This window comes from Podarcis tiliguerta, assembly GCF_965153285.1.
Source record: "Podarcis tiliguerta genome assembly, chromosome: 13".
In the NCBI taxonomy this organism is placed as follows: Eukaryota; Metazoa; Chordata; class Lepidosauria; order Squamata; family Lacertidae; genus Podarcis; species Podarcis tiliguerta.
In genome coordinates, this window is record NC_139546.1 from 1,464,724 (window position 1) to 1,483,412 (window position 18,689).

General features: G+C 48.9%; 1 protein-coding gene across 2 annotated transcripts; it reads left to right on the plus strand.

Moving 5' to 3' along the window:
- The first annotated feature begins 7,956 nt into the window (after nucleotides 1-7,956).
- On the plus strand, nucleotides 7,957-18,689 carry TMEM119 (transmembrane protein 119). 2 transcript variants are annotated; one of them, XM_083407978.1, is made up of 3 exons: nucleotides 8,121-8,267; nucleotides 12,426-12,640; nucleotides 14,754-18,689. In XM_083407978.1, exon 3 carries the CDS (start codon nucleotides 14,778-14,780, stop codon nucleotides 15,654-15,656), a length of 879 nt encoding a protein of 292 aa, XP_083264104.1. In that variant the 5' UTR covers nucleotides 8,121-8,267; nucleotides 12,426-12,640; nucleotides 14,754-14,777; the 3' UTR covers nucleotides 15,657-18,689. The 2 variants fall into 2 exon arrangements, with proteins under 2 accessions (XP_083264103.1, XP_083264104.1); XM_083407977.1 differs by lacking the exon at nucleotides 12,426-12,640 and having other exon boundaries at nucleotides 7,957-8,267.

The window sequence follows — 18,689 nt, forward strand, 5'->3', positions numbered from 1 at the left end:
AATGTACAAGGCAAACATATACATAAGTATATAAACCCCGTGTCTGAAACAGTACAGGAGAGCAACCCTGAAGCCATTTTGACTCTCCCAAATTGACCTCAAGTGTTTCTCTGCAAGGAGGAAGGAAATAGGAAAACCTCCCCATTGTCTCTTTGCTCACAAAACCTGTCTCAAGGGTGTATCTGTGTATGAATAGGGTGAGCCTGTGACCTGGATCCAGGAATTAAAGTATTTACCATCACAAAAGAATGGCCGGGCTGTCCAGGTAAAGCAGTCAGTGACCATTGTCAGGTATCCTGGCAGACAGGATTTCTGCTGTAGACCACCTATTTCTGGGATGTATGTATGATGTTTTGGGGGTGGTATCTGACTACGGGGTGGGCAATTTCAGAAGTCTACCATTGTTCTGGGTTCCTCCTCCCTCTGGCACGTGGTGAGCGAGGTCCCTGTTGCAACAGCTTTAATAAAGATCAGGCTTACGAGCTGCTTTCCTTCTCAATATTCTCTGGTTGGCCTGTTATTTTCTCCTACTGATAGGGAACCTATTTAAGGAGTCTATCCGGGCTCCAGAATACCCCATAAGGGAAAGGGAGCAGGTTTTTCTATATCACCTGTGTCCCTGTGGAGATGAAGTAGCCAAAATTGAGTGTCACCTCTTTGTTGAATGTAGTCTTCACGGAAAGGGATGTAACAGGCAGTGGCGGAGGAAGCCGCTTGGGCGCCTGGGACGGGGCGAGGGTGGGGCGCACCGCGGGGCCTCTGGAGTCTGCCTGCCTCCTCCCACTCAGCCGCCCTACAGCTGGGGGGAGGCAGCAGGCGGACCATTTGGGCAGCGTGGAGCCTGTGTGCGCCCAAACCACCCTGTCTCTCCCAGGCTCGTGTGGCTTGGGCGCGCTGCAGGCCCCGCGGTGAGTGCTGCCCGGCATTTGTCACCCCCTCAATAGTGACACCCGGGGCGGCCCACCCCCACCGCACCCCCTGCCTCCGCCCCTGGTAACAGGCTACATTGTGCAATTAGGAGGAAGCACACTGGAACAGTACTTGGAAATGTTTCTTGGCTGGCACGGGGGGGGGGGTGGACTAGAGGACCCTTTGGGTACCTTCCAACTCTGCAAAACGAGGATTCTATTATTAATAACAGAGTTGGTGACCACATTCCTCTTCTCTGCTCCACAGTCTCATTTTAATTGCAATTGTCATATCACGGTTTTAAAAACCCTTTTTATCACATTGTGTTTTAAATGGCCATGTTTTAACAGGTCTGCGGCTGGGAATTTCGTTGTTTTAAATACACGTTGGCAGACAAAGGACTTCCTCTTGCATCCCTTGCTGGGGGTGTCTGAGGGAAATGTGGCCCCTCCCATCCACGCAGACCCTCTGTACATGAACCTCCCCCTTTCCCCCTTCCTCTCTCACCCTGCAAGCCCCCCGTCCGTCCATCCGTCTGTCCTGCTGGCCCCCCGTTGTTTAAAAATCAGAGGAGAAAAATCTGTGGTTTGGCCTCCTATAAACAAGGTTGTGCAGCTGCAGCAGCTGTTTCACTTAGAGTTCAGGGGAGCCTGGCTCTTTCCTGCAGAAACGGTCTTTGGGGGTTGGGAAGGTTTCCAGTGGGGATGGGATGGGTTGCCGCTTCCCAGTTGTGTATTTGCACAAAAGCTCAACACAGAGTTCTGTCAGGTAACTTTAAAAGAAAAGAACCAAAGTCTGCAGCCCCACAGTAATCTCTGGCCTCTGCCCCACATCTTGCATCTCAGTAGGGGGTGGGGAGGGGTTTGGCAACCTCAGACATTTTGGTGGGGCTCACCTGAAGAGTTGAGTGTGTCTTACTTTAATTTCTGGGGCTGAGGTTTCTCAGCTCCCTAGGGAAGTTCTGGCACATTACAGAGAGGTTTCTCTCTGGCACTTGGGTGGGGGCCAGGGGCTGCGTGCCAGATTCCCCCTCCCCCAGCAGAAACAATTCTCAGGCAAGTGCTGCAAAGTCAGAAACTGGACTGCCAAAGTGTGGCTTTCCTAAACTGACCGTTATTTGTTAAACTGTGCTGCAATTTCAGGTATGCCTGTTTGAGGGGGACAGAGGAACCACACATTGCATATTATGTTAGGCAAATTTAGACCCAGGCTTAGGTATTAGTTATACAGATCTGTTGTCGAAATACTAATCTTGAATTTGGAAGGGGACAGACTTTTGAACCCACACAAATCAGCCTTACTTCCCAACTTTCAAGAGTCAAAGGGTTGAGAGGGTTGACATGTGGACCAGCATCTTGCTCCTGGTTGCTAGTTCAAAGCCACTGTAAACAAAATCCAGTTGCTTCCAACTGTGTGGCTGCTCCCAGTCCCCTTGCCAGCATTTGCTCCCTATCACAGAACTGGAGAGTTGGAAGGGACCCAAAGGCTCATCTACTCCTGTCAACAACATGCTGCCTCTGTCCCTTGCGTCCCGTACGTTTGAAGTTCATTCAATGCACATTTCAAGCACAGGACTTCCCCCAAAGTGGGGGGGGGGGGCGCTAACGGAGCTAGGAATTGTAGCTCTGTACCCAGGATTTTGTGGGCGGGGGGAGTCATGTGTTTTAAATGTGCATTGGATGTAATTTAATTGTAGCGTGTGGATCTCTGGGTGGCCTGGGGGGATGTTTTCTCATGGCTTCTTTTCCCATCTTCTCTCGCTCTTTTCCTCTTTGAAGAGAGACTGTAGCTCTTGGAGAAACAAGACCTTCTGAGGTGTTAATGCCATGAACTCCTCCATTGTTGGCTCGGGTTGTATATATGTGTAAATAAGCCATATATCCTAAAGACACCCCAGTCTCCGCTGTGCCTCCTTCCCAAAAGGACGAGCCCTGAGTCAGTGCCTGGGAACCCCTGGAATCTTGCACGACTAGGAGGTTGGGGCGGCAGGGAACAAAATGTGAGTCTTGCTTTCCCGTTCAGGAGGTCAAGCTTGTGTATCTCTTCCTCCCTACTCTTTTATATTTATAACAGCCCTGTGAGGTAGGCTATATTAAGTTAGTGGAGGTACATAAGCCAGAACTCACCAACAGATTGCAAGGAGTGAGGGCAGGAGGCAGGTGCTCAGTCCATGTACAGCTACACCCCAGGAAATCCTGTTGGCATCTCTGCTTATCCTGCTTTGGACCACAGGCCCTGAATGAGGTTTCCCTACTGAGATCTGTGCAGTGCATTCAGCACAGCTTCTTGCAAAACTTGCATTTTAGTTTGCTTGTTTTTAAGGAGCAATCTTCTAGTCCTCATGGTTAAAAAAGACCAGGCTTGAAATGAGTGCCTGCAGGGCATGAGCAGGAAAGACCTTTACAGACTCCAGGCACCAGGAAAGATGATGATGCTCCTCCTATATGCAATTAAAATGAAAGTAACATTATATTTTTTTAGCTGACACAAAACTTATACCATGTGCAACACATGACAGGATTTGATTCCTTTGCATTATTCTGATCTATGTTAGTGGGATGCTCCACTCTCCCCGGTTTAGTGGGAGATAATAAAAAGAGAACAGAAAAATTAGGAAAAAGTGTGGTGGGCACAGTGCAAGGAGGCCTAACAAAGTTCTGATTTTTCTCAGGATGATGACTTCAGTGCCTTTTTTGAAATGTTAAATTTTTGTTAAAAATATTTTTGATTGTTTGTGTGCCCCCGCTTTGCTGGTGCTCTAAGAATGCCCTTGGTATCCCTGTTGGGTGATCCAGAAGTCTGCAAATGTCTAGGTGAGGGTGAGGGTGTCTGCCGTGTTCAACCCATCATCCTTCACCAGCCTGGGGACCTCCAGCTCTCCTCAGCCCCTGCCAACACACCAGCTTGGCAAAGTCTGGCATAACCATTGGCCTCTCCTTGTGGGTTGTTTAAAAGGGCAAAGGGCAGAGCTGCACTATGCGCTGAAAGCACATCCAGCACACGTGGCTCCCCCCCCCCCCCGTCTCTGCAGGGCCACCATTTGCAGCCCCCTTGTCAAATGACCGTGTGCTTTAACACTGTGTTGGGTGTGCTGAAGCACATGCTGTGGAGTCAGGTGGGCTGGGAGGAGCAGACTGAAGAGAAAGGACATAGATTCCTAAATCCACTTTTTCTTTTAAGCACTGTAAAGCTTCTGCCTTGTATGTCATGGTAGCATCAGAGTGCTTGGCCTGAGAGGTCCCTTCCCCTGCATGCAGGCAAAGACAGGCTCCATAAATCTCTGCAGCAAGTCAGGAATTGGCCGAGGAGTCTGGATGCACACTTGCTGACCCAGCGAAAAACCTCCTTGGCCAACCAAATTAGAAGCAGCGCCAGGCCAAGAGGTTTTGAGTGGGCTTTTTTTTTGTGTGTGTGTGTGTCAAATTGCAAGTTGGTTTGAAGTGTTCCCACAAAGCTGCAGCACACCCCACAAGAGCTAAATTACAGAGCGGCCGCCAGGCCAAGGAGGCTGCGCAAGAAGACCTGGGCAAGGTTAGGGGGCAGCGGCAGGACGTGGCCAAGGAAGGCAGGAGCTTTGCCGGCTCAGTTTTCGGGCTAGAGGGGTGGAAATAAGGCACAGCTTTGAAAGTGTGATAGAGAAGGGGCTTGCCAGCTTCTGTTTACAGACCAGCCCTTATTCTAGCACCTGGCAGAATCATGGAATTGTAGCATTGCAAAGGACCCCTTGGGGTCATCTAATCCAGCCCCCTGCAATGCCGGAATCACAGCTAAAGACGCCCTGACAAGGCGGCTGCCCAGCCTGGGCTTAAAAATCTCCAGTGGAGAAGGGTGAACCAACTTCCAAGTCGCAACTATGCCTACTGGGCTATTTTTATTTTTTTTTAAAAAAGGTAATTGATTATAAAAATTAATTAAGGATAAAAATATTTATATACAACTATCTAAAAACATTGCAGTAGTTTACAACAATTGTACATAAAACCATGCAATAAAAACAATATTAAAAAAATTAAAAGCAGAAATCAGCTTACTATTGTGAAAAGATATGGCCTACATAAGCCTGGCAGAATAGAAAAGTTTTCAGGAGTCATGTAAATGTTGGCACCAATGTTGCCTGTGAATCTCTAGTGGCAGAGTGTTCCCCAGGACTCAGTTTCTTATTGTTGTCAAATGAGCCTCGCCAACTTGGGGAACAACCGGTGACGCTCCTGCAGATGATCCCAGTGATCCCGCTGGGGTGCCAGGGTTCAGGCACTCCCTGATGTATCCTGGACCCAAGTTGTTTGAGGCTTTGTGAATTAGCACGAGGGCCTTGAACCTGGCTCAGCAGCCAGTGCAGATGCTCAACTATGAAGTTGTGCCACTTCTTAAGGCCCATTCAAACTTCCTTTTGCACCGTGCTTTCTTTTTCTTTTCCCCAAAGATTTCTATTAAAGTTTTCACAATACAATAAAATAGTATCTAGAGCAAATAAAATCAAAAAGACAAGAAAGAGGAGAGAGAGAAGAACATGAAAAGAAAAGAAAGGAAAGAGAAAAAGAATAGGTGGGGGGCATAGTAATGATCATAATGAAACATAAAACTTTAAAGTTCTGAGTGGCTTTTCCCCCTTTTCCCCTGGGAAAACCTGCTCTTTAATGCTGAATCAGAACAGACAGCAATTTGCAGAAGACTCGAATTGCTGTTTGTTGCACTTCAGCTTTAAAGAGTGAGTTTTCTCAGGGAAAGCTCTGGGGTGGAAAGAACACTCAGACACAGAGCTTTAAAGCACAGACGTGTGCCTGGAAAGCGCTGAGCAAAAAGGTAAGCATGGACTAAACGAAAAAGTCCCAGGGAGACAGGGGAGTTGCTCCACCACCTTTATCGTTTTGGCTGTCCTTTTCTGAACCTTCTCCAACTGCACATGATCCTTCTTGAGCTGAGGCCACTGTAATGCAAGGAGGGGAGCAGAGATTTCTGACTCAAACCTGCCAGGCTTTCAGCTTCATGGAAGCAGACATATGGGAAGACGGAGACGCAGGGACTGATGTGTGGTGGCCCCATGAGGCCTAGGGAGTGCCTTGCAGCTCCTGCATGGAATAGGGGGTTGGACCAGAGGACCTCCTGGCACAGTCTCCCTCTGCTGCTGGACACATTCAGGAGGAGGAACAGAGGGCATACTTGATAGCAACATCCTCCCGCGTTGCTGTCCTTCCCCAGCAGACAAGATGGCGAAATAGGGGATGGGGGGGGCTGGCTCACTCAAGGGGGGCTTTGAGGGTCGCAGGAGAAAGGCGGGCGAGGGGGGAGGACCCAGCAGAACAGGGGTTTTCTGGGGGGGGGTCCCTCAGAAGGTGGCAGACCCTCCTTCCCTGGAGGGTTTTGAGAAGCAGAGGCCAGGCGGCCCCCTGTCAGGGATTCCTCAGCCGTCACGCCTGCATCGCAGGAGGACAGACTCGAGGACCCTTGGAGGGCCCCTTCCGCTCTGCAGCTCCGTGATTCTCTAGAAATTGATCTGTGAATTTCCAAATGACCCACATTTATGCCCTCCAGATGTGGCCCTCCAGAGTACAGTATTTTTTGTAGTTCTCCAAAGTCTGGGATTCTCCAAAGCCAGCTGCTGCCATCTCCCCCTCCCCCCAATATGCAGGGGGCTATTTAGGTTTAGGTTTCCCCTCCCACCTCCCTGGCTTCTGCCCTCCTTTCCCCCCAGTTAAGCCCAAACTGGCCCCCCAGTCCTCTTGGTCCACACACTCCTGCACTTCCCTGGAATGGGTTTCTGTTGGTCACACTCCGTTTTCCTTCTGAAGAACAAAATGACTACACATCTCTGCCCCGCCTCTGACTCCCTCTTCCCATCCTCATTTTCTTTCTGTTTCTCACGGGAAATGCATTATTTGGGGAATCTTAAGTGACATGACACAGCAATATATTTATGAGGCTGATAAGGAATTTTGGACCTTTTAAAAAAGAAGAAGAAAAAGAAGAAGCCCTTAACCCTTGCTTGGCTCCTTCCACACAATCTCTTCCTCTCTCTAAGGAACTCAGAGAAAAACTTCAGGTTCCTGGATTTTTTTTGGGGGGGGGGGGAGGAATAAAGTAATGCTTCTTTCAGGAACCCTTAATAGTTTATTGCAATCATCACGGAGTGGAGCTGTTCATTGCAGGATAAACAAAGAGTCTTATGGCACCTTAAAGTCTAACAAATTTATTATAGCATAAAGTTTTGTGGCGTCCCTCTCACTTCATCAGACACGTGAAATCTTGTCCTGAGTACCTAATTAACAGAGGCAACCCACAAAACAGTTGTTGATAACAGGGACATCCCCAGCATCCGTAAGTCAAGTAGCATACAAAATGTGCTAAAATCCTTTGTTTTGGTGCATTCCACAAGTGATAGAACTGAATCCCTGGACATATTGTAATTCATCTTTCTCAGTTCCTAACATTGCATCTGATCCCTGTTATAGAAGTGTGACCAATGAAAGGAGGATTGAAAAAGGAAGCTGTTAAGAACATGAGAAGAGCCAGCAGATCCAGCCCAGCAGCTTCTTCTCACTGGGCTCACTGGGGGCAGCCAGATGTCCTCTAGGACCCTCTCCCGCAGGAGCTGAGCACCAGAGCAACACTCTCCAGCAAGTGGGATTCAGAAGCCTTGCTGCCTCGGCTGTAGAAGGAGCGCACAGCCATTTTGACTAGTAGCCTTATCCTCTGTGACCCCCCCCCCCGCCCCGTCCTCTAAAAGAGCCATCCCAGTTGATGGCCATCACTGTCTCCTGTGGGAGTGAGTTCCACAGGGTAACTATGTGCTACACGAAAAAGCCCTTCCTCTTCTCTGTCCTGAATCTGACGGCATTCAAGCTTTATGGGATGTCCCCGGGTTCTGAGAGAGGAAGAAAGACTGTTCTCTGTCGTCTTTCTCCATGGACGCATCATTTTATCATGTCACCTCCGGGAAGAATGTTCTCTGGGGAGATGATTTTAATCCACCAACCATCACCCCCCCCTTCCTAACTCCTCAGCTGCTTGCCTTGATAAACAACCCCCCCCCCCCTCTGGCCCTGGCTTTGCTGGGAACTTTCCCCTTGGAGGGATGCACAGACGGAGCAAAACTTTATCCACCCTCTTTCCCTCTCCTTCCCTCCCAGCTTGGAGGGCGGCTGCCTGCGGGAGAAAGGGGGAGGGAAAGGAGAGCCGCATGTGGGGGGCTGCCCTCCCCTTCCTTCCCTCCCTCCCTCCCTGTCCCCACATGAAACCAGACTTAATGCAAAAAAGCTGGCCAGGCACAGAAGCGGCCAAGCTCGGAGGAGGAAGGGGCTGCGCTCAGCAGCAGAGCAGGCAGCCAGGAGCCAGCAGAAGACGGCAAAGTTTCCTCTCCCGTGAGTAAATGCCCGCAACTCCCCACCCTCGCCCTAAACCTTGGGGGCCCAGCACCGCCCCACCTTTTCTCAACTCCCGCTGACTCCTGGCAGGCTTGCAACTGCTGCTAAGCGTTTTGGGGCGGGCAGGATGGGGCCCCACAAAAGCCTCGCCTGCTTGGGAACGGGGTGGCTCAAGGGGGACGGAGCAACTCCCCTGTAAGAAAAGGGTGCCGTCTTGGGGGCTTTTAGTTTGGAGAAAAGGCGAAGAAGATGCAATAGAAGTTCATAGAAGTTTACGTGGCCTGGACAAAGCAGACAGCGGGAAATTCCTCCCTCTCTCAGAACACCAGAATTTGGGGCAGCCCAGGAAGCTGAACGCTGGAAGCTTCAGGACAGATAAAAGGAATCTGTGCAGCTCAGAGTTAAGCCATGGAACTTGCTGCCACAGGAGGCAGGGCGTCCGCCAACCTGGATGTCTTTAAAAGAGGACCGAATAAGTTCACGGAGGCCAATGCTGGCTGCTGGCCAGACGACTCTGCTCTGCCTCCACAACTGGAAGCAGCGATGCTTCTGAATGCCAGAAGGGGGGACGGGGCTCTTGTGCTTGGATCCTGCTTGCAGGTTTCCCATTGAGGCATCTGGTAGGGCACCGTGAGAACAGGGCGCTGGGCTAGATGGGCCCCACTTGGCCTGATCCAGCAGCCAGGCTCTTCTTGTGTTCCCGTGAAGAGGCAGAAGGACCCGGTAATCAATGCTGTCCTAGATGAACCCGTTTGCTTCTGCCTTGGGCACTGAAGAAGATGAGGCTGCTATTCCCTAGGAAAACTCAAAATTTAGGGGCAGCTCCCTGGGAAATTCTCCTGCACTGTTGAAATGAACTTTGTGTGCATATGCAGGAGAACTTCCCAGAGGTCTGTGCCCCAAGCAGAGATTCCTCAACACAACCTGGGGTTTGTGCTTCCCTTGGAGCCACGTCATGGGATTTGTGGCACACATGGGGGCTTGTGGTCATGCAGTGGCGGGGCTGCAGGGGGAAGAAACATGCAGAGCATTCTGCACATGCTCAGAGGTGTTAATCATTATTATTATTTCTTGTATTTATAACCCACATTTTCCTCCAAGAAGCTCAAGGTAGCATATATAGCTCTCCCTCTCCTTGTTTAATCCCCCCAACAACCCTGTGAGGCAGGTGGGGTTGAGGGGCAGTGGCTGGCACCCAAGGTCACCCAGGGAGCTTCATGGCCGAGTGGGGGATTTGAACCCTAGTCTCCCAGGTCCTAGTAATCCAGCCCTCTAACCACCCCACCACACTGGCTCTTCATATGTCCCGGGGTCTGCTCTCAGCACTGAAAATGGGTAATGGGGGAGGGGGGACTGAGCTGAAGCCCACCTTCCTTAGCTAGCTCTTTGGTCTCCACGCCAAAAACATCCATGCAACAAGAATGGAGGAAAATCACAGCTGCTCCTCCTGCCATGGTCCCCTGCCCTGTTGCCAGCAAGCTAGATTCAGGCTCAGATGTGTGCAGCATGGCTCTGCCAATCCTCCCCCCCCCCCCTGCGGAGTCCTGTGGCAAAATCAGAACATGGACGTAATCAGGCAGGCTTTGCATGTAAGCCTCACTCCAAATCCACCTGACCTTCTAGGTATTTTGTTCAGGGGTTACCGACCAACTATCGGGAGGGGGCTGAGGGCACCAGTCCCAGGTGGCCTGCCATGGGGTGTGTGGCATAATGCAGATCTGGAGAGACATAGGAGCACAGGAAGCGGCCTTCTGCTGCCACCCCCGGCCACCGACAGCCTTGGGCTTGCCATGGAACGCCAGTCGTGTCCTGCGGGTGCTGATTGTAGCCTTCACATAATGTTGATTTCATAGAATCACAGAGTTGGAAGGGACCCTATGGGCCATCTAGCACTGGTCCCATTTGTAGTCAGGTGAAGGACAGGCCCAGCCACCGTTGCAACCCAGGAGTCTCTTGAGTTGGTGGTGCCAATGGAACAGCGTGTGACCTCAGATTTCTCCTGTGGTGGTTTGTTTTGCTTCTTTAGAGGATTTTATATCTGTACAAAGACCACATTGTTGTTGGCATCCATCTGTCTCAGAAGATAAGGGAGGAGGGCACCTTTGGGGGCGATGTCAAACCGCTGGAAGGCTGCTGTGGCCTGTAGAGACCAATATGGGAGAGACATGTTTTGTTGCAGCTGGGGTAGAGGAAGGCATCCGGTTGTGCTGCTGCAGATGCACCAGGGCGTTTTCTCTCTCTGAGCTCCAGCACCCATTGAAGCAGGCAGATCGTGGCGGGTCAGCACTTATTGACTGGGGCGGCCCAGCTTAAGGCAGGCCCAGCTGACCAGTGAGAGACAGTGATCTCTCCCACCGATGGAAGCAACCCGTAGTCCTTGTTTTTGCTGTGTTAGCAGCACCAAAGTGACTTCCCCAGGGTGCAGGCCTGGGAGGCGTGTCTGGAGGGTCTGGGCTGCCCAGACAACAAGACCCCCCTCTTGGACTTGCTGGTGGGCTCCAAAGGAAAGCAGAGCAATACATTTGGCATGAGCTTGGCCAAAGGAGCTGCCGGGAGGAGGTCTACAAGGCCCCATCCACAGGGCTTCAAATATGAACATAAAGATGGAAAAAACCACCACACCACAGACAAAGCAGAAGAATCTGAAACTACAAAACAGAAGCAAATAAAGCAGTTAATTAGCTATTCATTGCTATTTAATGTGTCATTTTAATTAACTTGTGCGTTACTTACTCTGCACCGTCTTAATATTTCTGAATCAAAGGCAGTATATAAATATTCCTGAATCATAGGCAGTATATATTCTATTGATGTTAATGTGGGGTAGTTTGCTTTTTTAAATGTTACTGCCTTTTAAATTATTATTATTGTTATTATTATTATTAAATTTATATGACTGAATTGTTAAAGGAGTAGCACAGACTTTGGAGCAATCAAATCAACACTATTATTTGGTAGATCAGCTGCTTTAAGATTGTGGGATGCCTTTGAAGAATAACAACCTGATGAAAACAAAATTGAATTAAAAGCTTGCATTATGCAGCTGGCTATCTGAGAAGGTTTGTGCTCAGAGTCCAGAGGAAGGTCTTGTCTGCTGATTTAATTGCCAGTTGATTTGCTCCAGCTCAGAAGAGATGGGGCAGTTCTCAGATTACACAGCTTTTAAAACTAGAGGGGATTTAGGGGATATTTTATGCATCTAGGGAGGAGGAGGAAGAAAGGAGGCAGAGGGCTGGGGGAGACTGTGTGCATTTAGAGTTTGAAGAATTTCAGACCCTCCAAATGTCCCTGTTTTCCAGGGAAAGCCCCAGATTTACAGAAGCCATTCCCATTTCTGATTTGATCTTGGAATGTCACGCTTTTCCTTAGGACGTTCCTGTTTTCATTGGAGAAATGTTGGAGGGTATGGAGTTATCCAACCCCTGAGCCGTCTGAAGCCAATCCTGTATAGGGAAGGGTTTTTTCTTGAATGTTTTATTATGTTTTTATGTATGTTGGAAGCTGCCCAGAGTGGCTGGGGCAACCCAGTCAGATGTGTGGGGTATAAATAGGAAAGAAACGATGGTGGAATGGGACGTTCCTATTTCCATCACAGAAATGTTGGAGGGTATGGAATTTGGCCTGTCACTGGGATCTGGAGAGAGGCTGCAGGCCTTGCATAGATATGGCTGATCCATTTGATGGGATCCTGCTGACCCTGGTTCTCAAGGGAGGGTGCAAGAACTCTCCTTCCTTGGAGGTTTCCAAGCAGAGTTGGATGGTCATCTGTCATGGATGCTTGAGCTGAGACCCCTGCATTGCAGGGGGTTGGGCTAGAGGACCCCCTTTTCTCCGTATTTCTGGCAAGCACAAAAGTTCTGGATTCCTGCTGAAGTGTTGCAAGCTCAAATTGGGTTTCATGGTGGGGAGGATATTGACAGCTTAGCCTTGGTAGATCCACAGAGCTTCCATGCCCAAAGGCAGTCTACCTCTGAATACCAAGGGCTGTAGAGAAACAATTACAGAGGGCCCTTGTGTCAGTGCCCTGCCTGGATTTTGTGGATCCGGGGCTAAATTGCTCCTAAGGAAAGAAGAGCCGATGAAGGGGTCAGGGAGAGATGATAAAGGAGAAGTTCTTTTCTTGAAGTATCATCTGGGTGGAATGTTCCTTTCCAGTGGAAGTGAGAAGCCTAGATATCTGTTGCAAAGGAAACATCCCCATATACGGATTTCAAAAGTCTTTGTAATTTGCATTGGATGAAATATCCTTGGAGAGATTGGTCATCAGCTGTGAGCCAGATGGAAACTCCTTGTTCAGAGGCAAGGCAGCTGGGAAGGCCAGATTCTGAGGACACACAACAGCGGGTGTCTGCCACCATCATGCCCTGCTGGTGAGCTTCTCGGACACATCTGGGCTGGTCTCCATTGGAATAGATGAGCTCTGGGCATGATCAGCTGCAGGGCTCTTTTGAGGCTACACATTACCAGATGATTCATCCAGGGACCTCTGGCTGTTCCAGATGCTGAGGCTGCACCCTGGGTTTCAGTTAGCAGTTTTGCAGAAAGTTAATGTCTCCAGACTTGGCAAAGGTTCTGGGCACGTTGCATTTGAGTCAAGGGGAAACTGCTTGCATCAGGCACAGCCCCTTTCAGCAGGAACATCTGGACTCTGAATATGTTGCTTAGAAAAAGGAGCAGAGGAGAAGAAAATTCTGGGGGAGCATGTTAGTTCCAAACATGTGCAGAGTGGCACCTCCTGACTGCCAGGCTGGCACTTGGGATTTGGGGTGCAGCACTGGGGGCAGAAGGCAGAGCCCCAAAGAAGGCAGAGAAGTGCGGGGGGGGGGAGGAAGCCCTCTTTGTTTCCACATTAAAAACTGGGTGTGTGTCACTGGAGAGTCAGAACAGAAACAGCAGCATTTAAACATCTGTCTAGATCTACTGACAGCTCCAACAGCTGGTGAAGTAAACCTTGAGTTGGATCAGCCGGGGCTGCATGCCTGAGTCTGCGCTCTTCGGTCTGTGTAACAGTTTCCATTGCAAACCTCAAATCTCAGGAATTTACCCACCAGCCACTGTGGTGTGCTCAGGCCAGGATCTGATCAGGCTCAGGAGATCAGAGATTTATTAGAACTCCTAAACTAGTAAGCTCCCAACTCTGCATGTTGAGAAATAAATGAATTTAGACCATCCAAACATCTCTGTCAGCTCAAAGCCCACCCACCTCACTGTATGCTCCCCTCCTGACAAGGGGGGCTCTTCTGATCTCCTTCTGCCTCGGACTCTTGACTGGGTGACATTAGGATTGTTCAATCACTCCTGACTGTACGGACAGACCAGAAATAGCCTCCTTCAGAGGAGGCTGCCTGCCTGAGCCGCTCTTCTGGGCTGACACATACAGAGTTGGCTTCTGCAGAGCTATGAGTCACGGTCATATCCCTGGTCTTAATCCACCTAGCCCAGTCTTGTCTACTCTGACTGGCAGCTCCTCTCCACCACCTGCTCCCTGCTGCCGGGAGATGAACCTGGGACCTTCCGCATGTGCAGCAGGTGTTCTGCCATTGAGCTATGACCTCTCAATGGAACAGTGACTCATCCCAAGTCATAGGCAGTGGGCAAGTCGTCTGAGGGTAACTCTCTTGGAGAAAACTTAGCCTTTCACACCAGAAGGAAACCTTTTCCATTTTAGGTAATTCAGAAAAAGAGTTTGCCTTGATTTTCTGTAACTTTGGGAAGGGTCACTTCATTAGTGAAAATGAGAGGAGGGAAAACTATTTTGCATCTCATTTTGTGGGGAGGGTTGCAGGGGGACCACCACTATCCCAGGCGGTGGAGAGTGACTTTTAAAATTGGCTCTGGGGAAGGCAGTGGATCAAATGAGAAGAAAGGAGATTCCGACTAAATATTAGGAAGAACTTCCTGAGGGTAAGAGCGGAATGAACTGCCTCGGAAGGTGATGGGCTCCCTTCAGTGGAGGCTTATAAGTAGAGTAGGATAGCTGCCAGGGATTCTTTTGCTGCAAATTTCGCATTGCAGAGGGTTGGGCTAGATGTCCCTTAGGGGTCCCTTCCAACTCTGCAGTTCTACAATTCCATTAAGAGTGAGAGGAGTGGGGAAGAAATAACACACCTTGTCCATGAGCTGTGTATGTATGGAAGAAGCCCTACCTCTAGCTGGGCCTGAAACTTCACTGAATGTGTCGATTTCCTGGGATTTCATTGGCTATTTTTGCTTATGCCCACATCTCAGTTTGAGGTAGGGACTCACCAGAGCTTAACCCCAGAACTAGTTGTCGAATATGTGAAGTCATTAGGACAGATGAGAGGCCTACTAAGCATGTGCAAAGAGGCTCACCATTAACTTTAGCAAGCCCCCCACCCCCATGGAAGAAGTTCCTCCAGGTCTAAGAATGGGACTTAGCTCATTTGCACATGCTACACATCTAAGAATAACCATTCCTTTGTGTTTGTTTGTTTGTTTGTGTGTGTGTTGTTTTTTCCAAAGAACTAGCCACATCCAACCACTGACATGGCCATCCTGATGGACATCTGCCTGCTTGTTATGTTGATGGTGCCCTTGTGTGCCTCAAGATCCATACACAAAGCAGGGCTTGAAGACAACGGTGGCAGCGGAGAGAGCGAGGGGGCATCCTCCATCCCACCCCCTGCAAGCGTGACACTAGGTGCAAACCCCACCTTGAATGACCTCATTGTGAATGGGACTTCAACATCCCTCAACATATTGGACGGGATTGTGGACTTCTTCCAGAAGTACATGCTCTTGATCATTGTGGTCGGCTCCTTGGTCTTCCTCTTCCTTTTCATTGTGTGTGCCGCCGTCATCGTCCGGCAGAAACACAAGGCTTCGGCCTACTATCCATCATCTTTTCCAAAGAAGAAGTACGTGGACCAGAACGACAAGTCAGGAGGGGCCAAGGCCTTCAGCGAAGTGCCAGAGAAGCTGTCTGATGCCGACCAGGAAGAGCCCGTTGACTCCACCAAGCAGCTGCAGGCGGATATTTTAGCCGCTGCACAGAACCTCAAATCCCCAGCCAAGGCTGTCACGATGAACGGGGAGAGTGCCAAAATGGAGGACAGGGCAACCAACGTCAAGGAAGAAGGGACAAAGGTGATGGAAGAGGCTGAGAAGGAAGAGAAAGCCACTCCAGAAGAACAGGATGGTCCAGCAGAGGAGGCTGAGACTCCAGCCCTGCCAAACTCGGTAAATGCGGAAATCAATGGTGAAGATGTGAAGGATCAACAGGTGGAAGAAGAAACTCACCCAGCATCTCCAGAAGAGCCCAAGGAATCACCAGGGACTGATAATTCCACAGGACAAGTCTCAGAAAGTGAGGCAGATGAGCCGGGGGCTTCACCCCCTGATAGTACTTGCACCTCAGGAGACTAGGACACAGGGACTCCATTGCTTGGCTTTCCACCCGTTGGCTATCGTGTTGAAAAGCCGATCATACTGAACCTGTGATGGACTTTACTTTTACTCTGTGGGCAACACCAGGCCCTTCAGTATATGACGTTGTAGAGATGCCCCATTAGAAGTAGCATACTGAGGTTTGCCTTAACAGTCTCTTCATTGAATGACTTAGCCACTCTCCTCTGACACAAGTACAAGGTATTATTTAGTAGGTGAGGATGACTGGAGGAGATCCAGCACTGAGCGCTAACTGAGATCCAAATATAGGACTGAAACCACTGTTGGGTTTAAACCTATTTTGAAACACGTTTTTGTGAACAGATATGGTAGAACCTGTGGTTCAGGCCCAGTTCTGGATGAGGGTTTTTTTAGCAGTCCCCAATAATAGTAGCTGCCTACCCAATCCCCACTTTCCAGGTAAGTGCCGGGCTGCTCCATATTCTATACTCTCCCTGGGATCAGTAGCCCATTCTAGTTTTCTGCCAAAGCTGAATTTACACAGTGCTGATTGGCTGGCCTTTTGGGTAATCATGAAGCCAGTCGCTCCTTTTGAAGCAAGGCTGTGCAACATGCCCATTGGCCAGCCTTTGGGTCAATTACAAAGCCACCACACCCGCTTTTTTTGGAAGTAGGACTTAGCACAGGACTTAGAACTGATTGGTCAGCCTTTCGTGTCAATCACAAAGCCACCTCACTTGGAGCCTTTTTTCAGGTGCTGAACAAATTGTTGATAAAAGAACAATGCATGATGCTTAAAAATGTGGCTGGCAAAATGACAATCTGGATTCAATCTGAAGCTGAGTATATGTGCCCTTTGAGGAGTGAAGGTGCATGGGTAGAAGCAGAGCTCACCTCTCAGAACAAATCTCTGCCACTGTTTACAAGTAGGCCTGACAATCTTTGTTAGAGGTTCTTGGTCCAAGATTCAGTCCTGAAATTTCAGGGCAGCTCTGCTCCCCAGATCTCTCCTGGATATTTTTTCGTGATGTTAGGTTTTAAATTTAACTCCCATCCACGTGACACAGAAACCTCAGTTGGACTTGATAATGGATGCCACTTCTGACACCAGCCAGGGAGACACCAACTTTGACATCACAGATGCCTTCATGGTCAATTTCAGTGCTCAAACAATCCTACAAAAGATCCTTGCTCAAGAGAATAGGCTCGGATCTGGGATGTCCCCAGCTGATTGACTGGCATGCTTAAAGTTTCACAAACATCCAGGCATTTATATTATTACAAGAATTTTGGGGTGGAGAGGACATCAATCATGTGTGAGAGAAGCACACCAGAACTGGCCTTTCACACCACTTGAACCCTGAAGCATTTGTGTCATCAGCAAAGGATCTTAAGATAATTTTGAATTTATAATATCTGTGGAAGCAGCATATATTTGGGAAACTCAAAAAATCTGCCTAAAATGCCAGTAATGTTGGCTGGACATTTTTACTCTTTCTATCAGCTCTGAAGGGGTTCGGGGGAGGTAAACTACTTTGTTTTAAAACTCACTTTTGTACTTTTGTGAAGGACTTTTGAGTGGCTTTATTGTTTCCATTTGGGATTCTGAGACATTTTCTTCTCTGGCCTGCTCAGGAAAGAGAGGAATACTTTTAGCAAACGTTACAGCTGGACCAAGAAACTCTTTATCTTTATACGTGACAAGCCTTGAAGAATTTGAGCGGAGGGTTTTATTGGGGGACGACCATTTTCGCCAAGCTTCTTCACAAAGGTTCTGATAATATTTATGACTGTGGCCATTCCTCAGAACACAAGATAATAGGGAAGCCCTCTCTGAAGTCAACAAAAGCCAACAAAAAACATGGATGGTTATGCTCTCTTTAAGAACAGGGATTTGTCAAGCCTGGCTGGTGGGCTGTGTGCCATGGCGGGGCTTGGGGAACTAGGTGGGGATCATGGAATTGTAAAGTTGGAAGGGATCCCCAAGGGCCATCTAGTCCAACCCTCTGCAATGCATTAGTGATGTTTGCCCTGCCCGCTTTCTGGCTGGCTGCGTCCAGCCTCCATTTAAATTTCCCAATATGCTTCCAAATACCAGGTGCTGGAAGCCACCAAAGAGGCGTGCGCTCTTGTGATGGTCTTCTATCGCACAATACCACGCACACCATTCTCCTGGGGTGCTGTGGAGAATTAGAACCCTGGAGCCCCTTGCATTCAAACCCAGGAGGACCCAACAACCCGGGCAGGCCGCCCCCTCATCCTTTCTTGTTCAACAAGCACCAGGGATTGGGTGGTTTTTAGGTGAAGAGCTTCCGGGATCCCTTTGCGTGACCAGTGGGAGCAAAGGCATCATGAGGGGCCAGAGGTCCTTGGCTGATTAAGACTCTGGGGGTCAAGGGCCTCAACCAGGAACCTTGTGACCTAGAGTTACTTGGGCAGAAATAATGATTTATCTGGAAGTGCCCATTCTCTCTGATGGAAAAAGCAACTCTCTCCTTCAGTGGTTATGCCATGTTCTGAAAAACATTTTGTTTAAAACAACACAGGGTAAAAAAAGGCCAAGGCTACTTACTGCACAGAGTTTGGGGCCCTTTTGCAAAACTACTTTGGCATTAAGTGTGGAAGGGGATTCCTAAGAATGGTTTCTACCAAAGCTACTCTCTTGGACTCTTCCATGGAAAATGTTGGCAGGCTTCGCAAAACAGTATTCGGTCCCTGGGCAACCACCGCAGAATATCTGAAATCATTGCCATCTCCTCCAGAAGTCACAGCTGCTGCCCAAAGAGATTCAGAGAAATAAACCAGAGGGATTATCTCTGCATTTTTATAAACTGAAATCTAACCAATTACTTAAGAAATAACCTGAATATTAAACAAATTAATTAAGTAAAGTTGCAGACTGCAATGTATATTGCCTGCACCTCCTTCCACACCTTCTTTAAACCTTCAGTTACCCATGCACACAAATATACATTCCTATGCAGACCTATTTTTCAGTTATTTGTTTTTTTTCTTTGTGCTGCTCTGTGGTAAACTGCTTTTGAAACAGAA